This window comes from Mycetomoellerius zeteki, unplaced genomic scaffold (genome assembly GCF_001594055.1).
Source record: "Mycetomoellerius zeteki isolate Tzet28-1 unplaced genomic scaffold, Tzet1.0 scaffold87, whole genome shotgun sequence".
Lineage (NCBI taxonomy): Eukaryota > Metazoa > Arthropoda > Insecta > Hymenoptera > Formicidae > Mycetomoellerius > Mycetomoellerius zeteki.
In genome coordinates, this window is record NW_017257903.1 from 39,863 (window position 1) to 54,490 (window position 14,628).

The following is a 14,628-nucleotide window of genomic DNA, read 5'->3' on the forward strand; positions in this document are numbered from 1 at the left end:
TACTTTACTACGAAGAATAATTTAACTTGAATCTTCTACAAGAAGTGGACTCGATTGGCGTACTCGATCGAGTACTGTAGTCAATGGAATTTTAATTCGCGTTTCGATATACGTGAATATTCTATAGCACTCTTTCAGGACAATCGCATTTCACCGAAGCGACGTAACGAATATATAATTGCATTTGATTGTCCCTTTTACGTTCACTGGAATTCCGCGAAATGGACAATTGAGTAAAGTTAAGAGTCTCATCAATAAATAATTGATTCGGATAGTACGATATTCGGAACGTCTCACACTCCAATGATTTATCTGCCGTTCCGTACGTCGATCGTGTCGTCGATCAATAATGCACAACCGGAAGGGAGTTTGGTCTCCATCCGTTCTCTCCTTTCGTTCGTCCTAACTTCCTCCCCTAAAGCTAGTCTAGTCTTCGCGCTCGATCGGGTGGAAGTCGGTAGCTGTCGTGGAAGATAATCTTGGATCTTGTCGTTTGACTGTATTTGCGTGCCAGACTACGGGCCTCTTCCACCTTCGCTTAACTCATCGCTTAAACTTTGTTGCGCTGTTTACTGTTTCAGGTGACCGCCGCCGATACGCGAAACGGGGCCGGAAGTCTCGTGCCTCGCAGTGGCCTTGTTCTGCCGGGCGAAAGACAAATCGGGCGGAAGCGTTCGTCGACAAGGACCGACGATGAGCTAGCGACACCATCATGCATAGGATAAAGCAGCGCGCGCTGCACGCCTGGCCATGGTTGTGGCTGTGGCTGTTCGCGGCCACGGCAGGCTCCCCGTCTTCCGACAACCTCGTGCCGACGACTCTTCTGCCACTACGTGGCGGCGGGGATGGAGGCGCGGGAAACGACGACGGCGATGGCAATGGTGGCGGCGATTCAATGAAGCCATCGATCTCGTCAATCGACACCGCGACGACATTGCCGATCACGCTTGACGCGAGTTTTTCTTCGGAACCCGAGTTCCGTTTCACGCAATCTCTGTACAACGTCTCCATTCCTGAGAATTCCATTGGCAAGACGTATGTCGTGCCCGAGGAGAGGATGGGCATACAGCTCGCGTCTGCCGACAGTGACGTTGACGTAAAGTTTCGCATAATGAGCGGCGATCGCGAGAAGTTCTTTAAAACGGAGGAGCGCACCGTCGGCGATTTTTGTTTCCTCCTGATAAGGACTCGAACCAGCAACGTCGATGTGCTGAATCGCGAACGCAAAGACCGATATGTGCTCGTAGTGCGTGCCACCTGGAATAAACGCGACGGTAGAAACAGAGCGATCTTGCTCGAAGCGGACACCACGGTGGTAGTAACGATTCTCGACACAAACGATCTCAATCCACTGTTCTATCCGATCGAGTACGAAACCACCGTGACGGAGGACACGCCTTTGCATCGCAGCATACTCAGGGTAATCGCCGAGGACGCCGATCTCGGCAGAAACGGTGAGATTTACTATAGCTTCGCCGAGGAGACCGATCAATTCGCCGTTCATCCCGTCAGCGGCGTAATAACGCTCACAAGACCGCTCAGGTAAGTGCTATGGAGCATATTTTTTCCTGGTATCTTAAATTTATAACAAATAATAGAAAGAATCTTATTTTCGGTCGAAGTATTAAGTGATTATTACGCACTACATTGTTAGTTATCAAAGGAGCAATGGTAACTCAAGCTCTTGAGTTAAATAACAGTTGGTTATTTTTTATTTCTATGTATGTCAGTGTAAGTCAATCTATTTCTGTAGTTTCAAAATGAACAAGATCCATATTAATATATATACTTAGTAAATAATAAACAAAATTTGAGTTGAATTTAATACATTTTCTTAAGTTAAATTATTTAATTTCATTGTTTTAGTTAAATTAACAACAATGACTAGAAGCAGAGTTGCCGACAGACATAAATAATTTAAATTAGGTGTTATTTGACATTATGAATTTAAGTACAATATTTGCTCCAATTAAAAAGGATTCGTTCTATTATTTAATTTACTTATATTGGTCTAATTTTCATTTTATAATTAAATTTGTTAATAATACGTCGGAAATAAAATTCAAACATAGGTTAAAACAAAGTTTGTAATCACGACGTGTTTTAAGCAATTCAAAGCAGAAGCTTTGAGAGTATAATTTTAATTAATTCGAACGGGAATTTAATGAATTGTTTGATTTTCACAATAATAAAAGTTATAAATTGTATGGATACTGTGTGTCACATGATTTAATTTTAATTTTATCATTTTACCTTAAAAAAAAGATTCAAATTCAAATTACTTTAGAACCAAGAAATAAACATATACATCAACTTTTATGAATTTTTCAGATTAATTACGATTTTTTTCTGTTATTTTCCCCCCTGCTATGCATATTACAAATATTTATCTTGTACAACTTTGTGGCTGTTAATTTTTATTTGTACATTCTGTTATTTTAGCGAAGCTCATTAGCATGTTAAATAACCTTTTCTTCTCTGTCTAAACTATCCATTAGACTTGTATATGCCAGAATGTTAGCAAACAGTTCATTTTCTCTGTTAGGTACGCGGAACGCGCCATACATGAGCTGGTAGTTCTAGCGAAGGATCGCGGCGCTTTGTTTCGCAGCGCGGGTAGTAGCCGCGCGAGCACCGCCAAGGTCACGATCAGAGTACGGCAGGTGAACCTGTACGCACCCGAAATTTACGTGCATCAGCTGCCCAATATCGTAGAGAATTCGAATGCCGATATCTACGCGATTGTGAAAGTGATCGACCGTGACGACGGCGTGCACGGCCAAATCGCGAGCCTCAACATCGTGGGCGGTGATCCGGCCGGCCACTTCAGGGTGCGTCCAGCGACCGAGCCACGCGAGTATAACATTGAGGTACTGCACCTGCTTGATCGCGAGACCGCGTTGCAGGGTTACAATCTCACCCTGCGCGCCATGGACCGCGGGGTGCCGCAACGTTACAGCTACAAATTTGTCCCGGTGCACTTGGTCGACGTGAATGACAATGCCCCGGTATTCAGTCGCGAGATCTACGAAGTCAAGGTGCCGGAAACGGCGCCTATCAACACACCGGTCATAAGACTTAAGGTCACAGACGCCGACGAAGGGAAGAACGCATTGGTATATCTCGAGATAGTCGGCGGTAATGAGGGTGGCGAGTTTTATGTAAACGCCGAGACTGGTATGATGTACACCGCTGTCAATCTGGATGCCGAAAAGAAAGCGTTTTACACGCTGACGGTTTCGGCGATCGATCAAGGCAACGCCGGCACCAGAAAACAATCCTCGGCGAAGGTGAAAATCAACGTGGTCGACACCAACGACAACGATCCAATCTTCGACCAGCCGGAAATGGAGGTGATGCTAGATGAGAATGAGCCGGCTGGCACGTCCGTCGTGCGAGTTACCGCGAAAGATCGCGACTCCGGCGAAAACGCCTACATATCTTACAGCATCGATAACCTTAAGAAAGTGCCGTTTGAAATCGATCATTTCTCCGGTATCGTCAAGACCAAACAGGTGCTGGACTACGAGACCATGAAGCGGGAGTATTTACTGCACGTGCGGGCCAGCGATTGGGGCCTGCCCTATCGACGTCAGGCGGAGATGCAATTACGAGTGAAGTTGCGGGACGTGAACGACAATCGACCGCAATTCGAGCGGATCGACTGCAGCGGTCACGTGCCGCGATACGTTCCGATCGGCTCTGAGATCATCACCGTGTCCGCGATCGACTTCGACGCCGGGAATATCGTCAGTTACCGCATAGTGTCCGGCAATTCCGATAGTTGTTTCGCTCTCGACTCAGCCAGCGGCGTCCTCTCGGTCGCTTGCGATCTGTCGGACGTCAAGGCGGCCGAGAGAACTATCAACGTTACCGCCACTGATGGCACACACTTTGCGGACGTCAATCCCGTGCACATACATCTTGTGAACGCCAAACGGAATCTGGGCTCGGCGAGAATCCTGACAGATGAAACCGGTGCTTTCGAATGTCACGACACCGGCGTGGCGCGTAGACTGACGGACGCGATCGCCTCGGCAGAGAAGAACAACATGCCGTCGCGGGACGACGAATACACCTTAATATCGAGTCGTTACGGTGAGAACGTGCACGCGCCCGAGTTCATCGATTTTCCGAACGAGATACGAGTCAATGAATCGCTCAAAATCAATACGGTTCTCGTGCAAATACGCGCTCGTGATCGCGACCTCGATTATAATGGCAAGCTTGTCTTCGTCATATCTAGTGGTGACCGCGACTCCGTCTTTGGCATCGATCCGGATACCGGTGACCTGAATACGATCGGTTATCTTGACCGCGAGCGGGAGAGTGAGTATTATCTGAATATAAGTGTATTTGATCTGGGTAAACCGCAGAAATCCGCTTCGAAGATGCTACCGATCACTATTTTGGACGTCAACGACAACGCGCCCAAGTTTGAGAAGTCATTGGCAAGTTTCAGGATCTCCGAGACCGCGCTAAACGGCACCAACGTATGGCGCGCCAATGCCACTGACGCTGATCTCGGTGACAACGCTCGAGTCACTTACTCTCTTGTGACGGAAACCAATGACTTCCGTGTGGATCCTGTGACGGGTGTACTAAGCGTCTTCGGTAAGCTCGACAGGGAACGACAGGAGATATACGAGCTGAGGATTCGCGCGCGTGATAATAGCAACGATACACCACCCTTGCATTCGGACGCGCTCGTCAGGGTAACAGTCGATGATGTCAACGACAACGCGCCCACCTTCGCGCTATCGAATTACAACGTCAAGATCCGCGAAGATGTGCCGATATGGACCGTCGTGGCCGTTGTTGATGCCACGGATCCCGACGAAGGCGCGGGTGGCGATGTGGAATACTTCCTGTCGGACGCAATGGAGAGCGAAGGCTTCTTTAAGGTTGACAAAGTATCGGGAACAGTAAGAACGACTCAGAGCTTGGACTTTGAGGAGCGACAGGTGCACACGCTGACGATAGTCGCGCGCGATCGCGGTGAGCCGTCCTTGTCTTCCGAGACGATGCTCGTGATCGAGGTGATTGACGTGAACGAGAACCTCTATACGCCAGTCTTCGATGACTTTGTTGTGTCCGCGAGTGTCTTCGAAAACCAACCCATTGGTACCCTCGTCACTACTGTTCGAGCGAAGGACGCAGATCCCCCCGGCGGAGATTCAAGGATCGGATACAGTATTCGTGGAGGCGACGGCGTCGGAATTTTCTCCATCGACAATGAAGGTGAGTGATCAAAGATTATTTAAAACAGTGATGTGCAACCTATCTGTGAATTTTTTTCCGTCCGCACGGAAAGAATCAATTTTCTAAAATATTTAAAAATTTAGTGAAATTATGGATTGGAAAATAATTTGGATTATCAATATAATTATGTAGGACACTCAAACTGATTGCTAGAATTTAATATTCTAGCAACCAGAAAGTCCTACATAATTATTTTGATAGTTCAACAAAATTATTTCGAAATCTGTATCTAGTTAAATTTTTATATACTTCAACAAAGTTTTTTATTCATTTCTTTCATTTTTCCATTCCGTCAGTTTGTACAGCTGAAAACATAAAATAATTTCTTTTTTATTATATTTTAAACAAAATAAACATGTAGCTCGAAAGATTTTACCTGTTTCTAAAAATAAAAAAGGTTGCACATGACTGATTTAAAAAATAAGTGGATCGTTTAAATATAATATATACCATAATTGAAGGAATTAATGAAAATTCATATTAATCAATAAGATACACGATCAGAAAAATTCTTCGCGTTAAAAAAGGAAAAGAATTGAAATGATGAAACTGAAATGAAGATAGAAAGACTGCGATTTTCTAGAACACACTGTTGAACTTTAATCGATATTGGCTGTGGGCACTCTTCGGCAATAACTTCTACGTCTATATACGCTCCACGTAAATCGCCGTGCTCATATTGAATCCAAGAATTTCCAATCAAATATCGCAAGATATGCGCTTCCTTTGAGGAAGGAACGAAACGAGTATCTGGGCCTTACTAAGATTTCCCAATATCTCGTTCAATAACCAACGAATGGAGTCCCGCGCAACGAGTTAAACACATTCGACCTCGCGTAGCAGTAATTTCAATTTACTCGTCAAAATAGCCGCGCATATATGCTAGCTAGAGTTCATAAATGTCTTTACGTTAATAGGTACTTTTAAAAGGCTTAGAAAAAAAAGACGTGTCTACATATTCATAAATCACGACGTTCCCAGTAGATAAACAGGAGACGCTGAGTGGTAACTGAGAGAGGTAGCATTTGACATGTGTCATAATTCAAACGCGAGGTCAAAGCGCATATGTGAGGATTTAAATTCGTGTCAAATAATTTAGTAGGGGGGAAATTCATTATTTCAGTTTCTTATTCTTGCAATGGATCTTTAATTTGACTTTTTAATATAATTAGTTAAACTTTTATCAATATACGCAACTTCATCACAAATACATGAAAAGAACTCTCGTGGAAACGTTCACTTATTGTACGGGAATGTCTGATGTCTGTTTTTTTTTTCTTTCATTTCTTTTCCGGGTACTTCTGTTAGCCCTTCGGGCACAAAAGGGCGCGCAACGTGCGCACTGTGCCCTTTCTGCATCGGACACGGCCCGCGCCGGACGCGTCGTGGCACCGTTCCAAGACGAAGTTGCAGCGTCGCGGCCCATTAAATTTCGATGCAGCGAGCCTAATTGAATTACGGTGCCGCAGGACCCCCCTTTTTTCGAGTGCGCGAGGCGCATTAAATTTCTCCGGCAGTCTCCTTTCACCGCGGAAACGTCTCTCGAGAAATCGCACGTCATTCCGCTTAATGGCTAATTCTTGTGTACCGGTGCCACGTCGGTCACGGCGGCAGCGGTCATAATGCATCGATGATCGTTTCTTGATGAATGCACCGGGCGGGACGAATGTCTCGAAACGAAATAGGTTTCTTGCTAATTCACGAGACACGCGAAAACGACACTTTGACGCTCATGTTAGGCAGCGTTAAGATCTGTTGACTGTTGATGTATCTGAGAAAAATTGAACGCGATTACGTTTGAAGTTTATTTGATAGCCAAGAACAATTTTTTTTATGACAGTTTTTCGCGTAGTATTTATGATTCAGTACAATTATTCTTCTTAACCTTTAAGTGAGTATACGAGACCACAGCACTCCAGATATAATTTTTTTTAAATCTTGTCCTGGAAAAAGAAAATAAAAATATTGTCCAAATTCCTAGAAATCTTAATTTTCTATCTAATCTCGGAGTGTGTGTGTGTGAATATTTGTAACATTTTTAAAAATTAAATTTGAGGTAAATTTGAAATCTGCAGATTACACTTGAGAACTGAAGATGGAAATGTATGTAGAATTAAACACTGATATGTAAGTTCTTCTGATCGTATAACTCCACACAGATTCGGAATTTATCTCAAATTTATAGTATAAGTATCAATAGATTCAAGTCATTTTCGTGCAAAAGCAATAAAAAAATTATTTTTGATAAAAAAATTGTTTAATGATGAGATGCCATCCCTAGAGGATTAAAGTTCATTATTTTTATATTTCCCTATCTCATAAGAGTATACCTACTTAATGTAAATTTAACTGTAACACAATATACTTACCTATTAGAAAAAATGTAACTATAAAATTAAAATTTTTTTGGGCACTTCATTCTGAGCACTTCACCCACCTACTTAAAGGTTAAGAGTAAATTGCGATAATTGTTTCGGTTTATGCAATCGTTCATGAAATATATCGATGCAGGTTAAAAAATATATGGCATTCATCGCCGTTGCTTGGACACGTTCGGCGTATTTTCAATGTTCGTTGAAATAGAATACGATCGTATATACTGCATGTTGAAGTAATGGTTTCGTATATGCGTGTACACGTTCGCGTATATGTTCATAAACTTGACGTACGAATATATACGATGCTGTTTTACTGTGTACCAATCGTCAATAATCAATCTTTACAAAATTTGAAATCTTCATGAGAGTTTTATGAAAAGCCATCGTTTATTCGAACTTCATATATGTCAACTTTTTGAGCGAGATGAAGTTTCAAATCAAATCATTCCTGTCGAATCAAATTTCTTTTTAATTTAAGTGAAAGACAAAAAATTTTGCCACGCGTTTCTATTTTAATCAAAGTTTCACTTTGTATCTCTATATTTTTAGAGCAAAATCTGCTATTAGCAGTTGGTACGATAAAACTTGAACACCCTGTGCACGCACGCGCTTCCGTTGTACACTTCTGCCCCCACATGTGTGTATGTGTGTCGCGCAGTAGTATATTGATCTCCCGTCGAGCAAAAATAATACATTGTCAGTAGTATGCATATTCAACTGGCGTAAATATTCATAAGTCGCTGGTGTATTGCCGCGGTGTCAGAAGCACGAACGGTAACGTCGACGACGTCGATGGGAATTGTGGTGCGGTGATAATGGCAGTGACGGTGTCGGTGATGGTGTTGGTGGTGCCAGTAATGGTAGCGATAGCTGTGACGGTGCTCGTTTAAGTCGCGAATAATTTCCCGGTGGATACTTAGGATCTACAGCAGGCACGTGATATCATTCACGCGTAAGTCAATGTTCCTTGTGTCGCGCGAGAGAGTTGTTATCTCTCGAGATCGAAAAGTACAACGCGTGCTACTGCAAAACTAGAAAATCGAGTCTTTGCTTTTATTGTTCGATTGTTAATCTGCTTATTTTTTCATCATAATTAAGAAATGTCAATTCGCGCAGATTCACTGAGAGAAAAATATTTGGTATTTATGATCATAATTTTATGGTAAAATAATTATGGTTAGAAGCTGCAGTTTTATAGTTACTGCTATAATGTTAATAATAATATATAATTGGTGAGAGTCAAACCTATATAATCTTAATATACGTCATTTTGATTGTTGAGGGCAGATTTAGGATTAGTTATTAATTCCTATGTTTGTGATTCTACCGAAAAATATACGTATAATTAGCACCAAAAATGACTAAATTGTATTTAAATTAAGGTAATTGCAAATATTTTTTCTCTCAGTATGTATGTATTATCTATACAGAATTTTTAATTTTTAAAAATTTCTATGATATAATGAAAATATCTGACTTTCCCCCTCTTCGTTGAAACAATATATTCCCGTCAATACAATTTGCGTCGAAACGACGCACAGCTTGACGCGCCGTGACTAAACGCGATTAAGCTCCGATCGTTGTAGAAAAGTGCCACACCTAGTTTGCGGAGCACCCGACGAACGAGTTGGGCGACGCGTTTTCCGGTAAGTGAGCTAACGCATCATTCTGGCCGGCTCTGTCCATTCTGTGCTGGCCGCGGGCATTGCAACGGCGGGCGTTAGTCCATTAATAAAGCTTTATATATCAACGAGCATCCCCCGAAAGCTCGCCCGAGTTTGAGCGTGAGTGAAACGAAAGAAAACTCGCGACGGATCCGCACAGTTTAAAGCAGATGGATTGGTATCCGGAAATGACTGATCTTTCCTACTCATTCTCTCTCTCTCTCTCTCTCTCTCTCTCTCTCTCTCTCTCTCTCCATTTTCTTTCTTTATATAATTCTAGGTAGAGTCGTCTCTTTTGTTGCATCCCTTTTCGTTTGATAAAACCGGCATTCTTAATTCCAAAAATTTGTGAAATTTGCAGAAAGACGGACACATACCGCTCACGTTATGCAAGAAACGTATGTCTTTTGCGCGTCGTTGTCTCGTTATGAAACTGTCTCGTGTTAACATTCGTGTTGGGAACTTGTGCTAATTCAGCGCTCAATTGAAAAGGTTAAAGAGATGTTAATTCGCCCATTGTTGGATCTCCTTACAAATTACGAGGAAACTCTTCGTCTGGAGTATATTGAAATATATTAGATCAACAAATTGTTTCCCGGCCAATCGTCATTATCCACTGCAATACCTGGAATAAGACGTAATCGGTTTTACTGTAAATACGTATCGAACAGTTGTAATGGTTACGGAGCTTTGCTCCAGAATTCGTCGCACTAAACAACATCCACACGGATGCGACCAGCAATTTCCGGAAGATATTTAACGTTGGATATTTATTTTGGGTGAATTGGCATATCAGCAAATAATGTCGTAAGTTATATATGCATAGCGGTCGTAAAGTTGTCTCGAATTGCTTTCGCTGATAAACCATTGTGCTTCTGTTCATCTCACAAACCATTTCGCGATATTCATCCATCCGGAATGCCTTCTGTATTATCAAGCAGTTCTAGCGAAGCTTTCGAATACAGACGCTAGCTTCGCCGCTTTTCTGTGTTTCTCCGCAGTTTCTCTTCTTTAATGCAACGACGCAACTAAATAATTACGTCGCGGTGGTGCTAAAGTCAACTTCGACGACATCGTACTTCTCTCTTCACGTACTTCTAGTGAGAAACAACCACCATCAACATACCGGTGCGGCGGAGCTATTAAGCTATCGGAGCCTGACATTGTTAGGTTTACCTCTCGTGAAAGATTTTACTCGCGAATACGCGTAAAATTCTGTTTGGTCGTGGCGCGCATGTATGATCGTGTTTGCGGAGTGTATTATCTCGTGATGTTGGCCGACGTAAGTTGATTGAAAAATTGTTGATGCTAAATTAATTCCATTCCCTCCTACCTGTTTGTTGGGCTTACGTTGGTTTACCCGGCTGATGTGGGCAGATAATAGTTATGGGCTTTTGCTTAAATATTGTGCCAGAATTAATAAGGGTGTGTCACGCTCTAACGAACCGGCGAAAAGCGAGCGAGCGCGACTGGGACGCAAAGTGGCGGGACACAGTAATCTATATACCTAATAATATGTACGCCCACAGCAATAAAGCGTTTGCACCGTCCACAGTAATTACGCGGGTGTTTACACAGAAATACTCTTACTGGTTAACAAACCGTGATACAGTGACATTTTCCTAAATGTAGGAGGCCAGTATTTTTGCGGCGACGTTGGGTGTATTTAACGTAGCGGTATAAAGAAAATATATTCCGCACCGCCTTACACCCGCGTATATATATATATATATATATCACAGATTCGTTAGTCAAATAAAGTCCTTTATATCACGTACGAAATTTTCATTTCGTCATTACGGTCTTGCATTATGGTCGTTGTTTGATAAACCTAGATATTTATAAACCTAGATGAAGAAATATGTATGTCGAGCGTGTTATATTTCAGTGTATATATAAGTACGGGGCGTAAGTTGAAATAGAATTGATTGAATCGTTTCAAGAATCAGGAATATTGTTGTGAACTAAACGGGAACATTATCATTGGGGAAGTCAAGAGGCGGGAGGCAATGTGTTCGGAACTTAAAAGCGTACTTTTACTCGAGTCCATAAACTCAATTATTTATAGAGAGCGACGGAACATCTTGTTGCTATATGGCCGAGAAAAATCGAGAAAAAAATACTACGATCATAGGCGCACAAATTCCTCTAAAGCATACGTGGTCGGGTATAAAACGAGTGCCGCACGCGGTAATGTCTCGTAACGATACGAATTCATTATTCACCGGTAATTTCCGTTTCTTCATTGCAGCGTACAATAAGTGTATACATTTGGAATTGAAAAATAAATTGCCGTATTTGAAAGTCACGGAAGTTTATTTGCTAATATCCTCTCCGCTGCGGCGCACGTATTTCATCTGCGAAAGGATATGTCTCATGTAATTCGAATAGGACGGGCATGATTTGAATAAGATGTTTTTCTACGTTCATCGTAGAGTTCATCGAGTTCATATCAAACGCAAATAATCATTGCCAAGCGCGTCGCCAAGATTATGAATCGCGATTTAGAAATTCATTTACAAATTGTAGATGTCGAGTTTAACGAGATGCGTCCGATTAAATTACGTAATGCGGACGACAACATTCCAGCGCGGCATTGTAATGTAACGTCGTAAAGCACGTTTTCCTCGCGTCGCAACGTCACGCCTGTGACGCACTATTCACGTGTTGCGTGTACAAATCCGTGTCGTGAATGCTTAATGTCCCGCCGCGTCGCGCGTCGTGTCGAACAGTTACGCATTATTCACGCAGCTGTTATTTCTTCACGCGCCTTTTGAGAATACGGAAGATTTTTATTAGTTTTGCGTTTGCTAAGCGACGATCTGTACACTTTCAGAAAGAATTTCTGATAACGAGACAGAAAATATTATAGGTACTTATCGCATATGTAGTATAAAAGTAAAATAATATTAATAGTAGATCAATGGCTTAGTTTACATCCAACGACTTGACTTGTATCCTGATCTTTACCCTAACTTAAAGGAGGTTAAACTCAAATAGAATTTACCTTATCTAGACCTTACCTATAATATTTTTAGACCTAATGTAGATTGCATTTAGTTTCACGTGACTGCCATCTACCAGTATTTCTTAGTACACTTTGCACTTTTAGGCCATGTCTACCTACATTTACATGCATTAAAGCTAGTTAGGTCGTGCAGCTTAAGAGAGGTCAGGGATCTTAAAAAAAGATCTCTTACCTAAATAAGATTACAGCTATTTACATCGTCGCGACCTGTTTTAAGTTAGATTTAGAGTATAGGTAGAGGTTTAAACTTAGGCTAATAGTTCCTATTATCCTTCGCCCACAAGGAGGAAGATTTTTAAAGGTACGAGTACCATCGATATTTTAATTATGAATTTTTGTGGATAAATTTAAATCTGTAAAAAATAAGTAAAATGCAATCCGACTTTTATGATGGTAAAAACTCGCGTTTAAAGCTTTGACGAGTATATCAGATTTTTTCAGATTTTTTATATAACTCGAAATAAAAAAGATTTGCTCTATTTCTCGAAAATCTTTACTGTTAATGGAAGAGTTAAAATTTATTGCTGGTGAAGGGTTGAATAAGATTGACTTATTGTCTTGAGATAATAATAATATATAAATTTATATATTCTTACATTTAGTATAAATCTTTACTCGATGTTGTAACGCACGATGTTAATATCATACACAGAAAAATATCATTTTATTACTAGAAAAGTGATTATTCAATTTACTTTTTCCTTTTAAGTAACGGTTATTTTTAGCAAAAAACATTTTAACAACAAGAAAATCACGAAAACGGTAATAATATATTTATAACAATATAACTTAAAACAATAACAATATACTTATAACGGTATGCTTATTAAAAGTTTTAGAAATACTTATTATGTACTCAAAACAAGAACTTATTTTTTTTAAATATTTTTTTATAAAATTTTATCGAAAAAGCGATTTTTTTATATAATCAAATCGAATTTGTTTTGACTTAATGATCTTAATTGAAGCATTGTATTAAATTTACTATGTGATTCAGAATATATTTCAAAATTTTAATGCTTGTGATGAACTTATTGTGATAAATTTGCGGATATATTTTGAAATATATTGTACTTGAAATAAGTAATTACTATATACAGTATGTATTTTTTTTATGTACTTGACACGCAACGGATGTCCAAGATTATTTTATTCTTGATTTAAGAATTTTCCATTTGAGAGTAAAATATTTTTCTGTTTACAATAAATATGATTGTCTCTATATCGATCTTAATTTGTGGTAGATGGAAGAGTAAACAACATTGAATTCGGAAATCTTTTATATGAATATACTCATTTAAAATAGTATCTCATTGAAAATATCAAAATATTTTTTTTATTCGATACTTAAATCCTCTTGCTGCAACATGGCGCAGTTGAGGTAAAAGTGCAACTTAAGTAACAGAAGTTTCTTTGTTAAAGACTGTTTTCATTATGTAGCGCAGAGCGTTATGAAATAACGATGTTTCAAATTGATTAATGTTTTATGCGATGATTAAAATGCAAAACCTTCTTTGTCTACTTTTCTATTATACGTACGATGGCTTCTCTTGTTAACCACTTTATCTCAGTATTTACTAACAAGTAATGATAAGGAAATTTAATTCCTTAGCATGGAGAATATAACGTGTTTCAAGTATGTACATAGGAGAGAATTGCCAAATGTGTGCCACTTAACCTATTTTTTATTATATTTTCCATTTGGCATTGTTTTGTATGCAAATGAGCATTAAAAATTGTAGCTTGAGGTTTTGGACGCTTATTATTACATGTTTAACTTTCCACCAATAACAAATTAATTTGTTATAAGTCTTTTTGTAACATGCTGCAAAAGGTACGATTTAGGCAACCTAAGTCGCCTAAATCGAACCTATAGATATTTTTTATCGTATTTCCTTCGAAAATATTGAATTTATGAATGAAAATAATTAAAAGAATAAGATTAATAAAAGAAATCATTAACTAATACCTAATAATTAATTAATACCTAATTTTAATAATTTATTGAAGAAAATCAAATATTTTATAATTATTAAATAACAATAGTGAAAAAACAAATGACACCAAAATAAAATTGGCTTAAATATATTGGATGATCGCATTGTTATCAACTACATAAGTTAATTAAAAATTAATATCAGATGTACCTGATTTTTTAAAATGCCGCTAACGTCCATAAAGCAAGACATATGCTTTTTATTATATTTTTGTCTATATTACTAATTTCTCATATATTTTATATTATTATTACTAAATATTGCCTATATTAACTAATAATATAAAATATTTATGAGGT

General features: G+C 39.7%; 1 protein-coding gene across 1 annotated transcript; it reads left to right on the top strand.

The window, feature by feature from the left end:
• Positions 1 to 621: 621 nt before the first annotated feature.
• LOC108730248 (fat-like cadherin-related tumor suppressor homolog) lies at positions 622 to 5,249 on the top strand. The gene is made up of 2 exons (XM_018459819.1): positions 622 to 1,542; positions 2,546 to 5,249. Exons 1-2 carry the CDS (start codon positions 713 to 715, stop codon positions 5,247 to 5,249), a joined length of 3,534 nt encoding a protein of 1,177 aa, XP_018315321.1. The 5' UTR covers positions 622 to 712.
• The last annotated feature ends 9,379 nt before the right edge of the window (positions 5,250 to 14,628 follow it).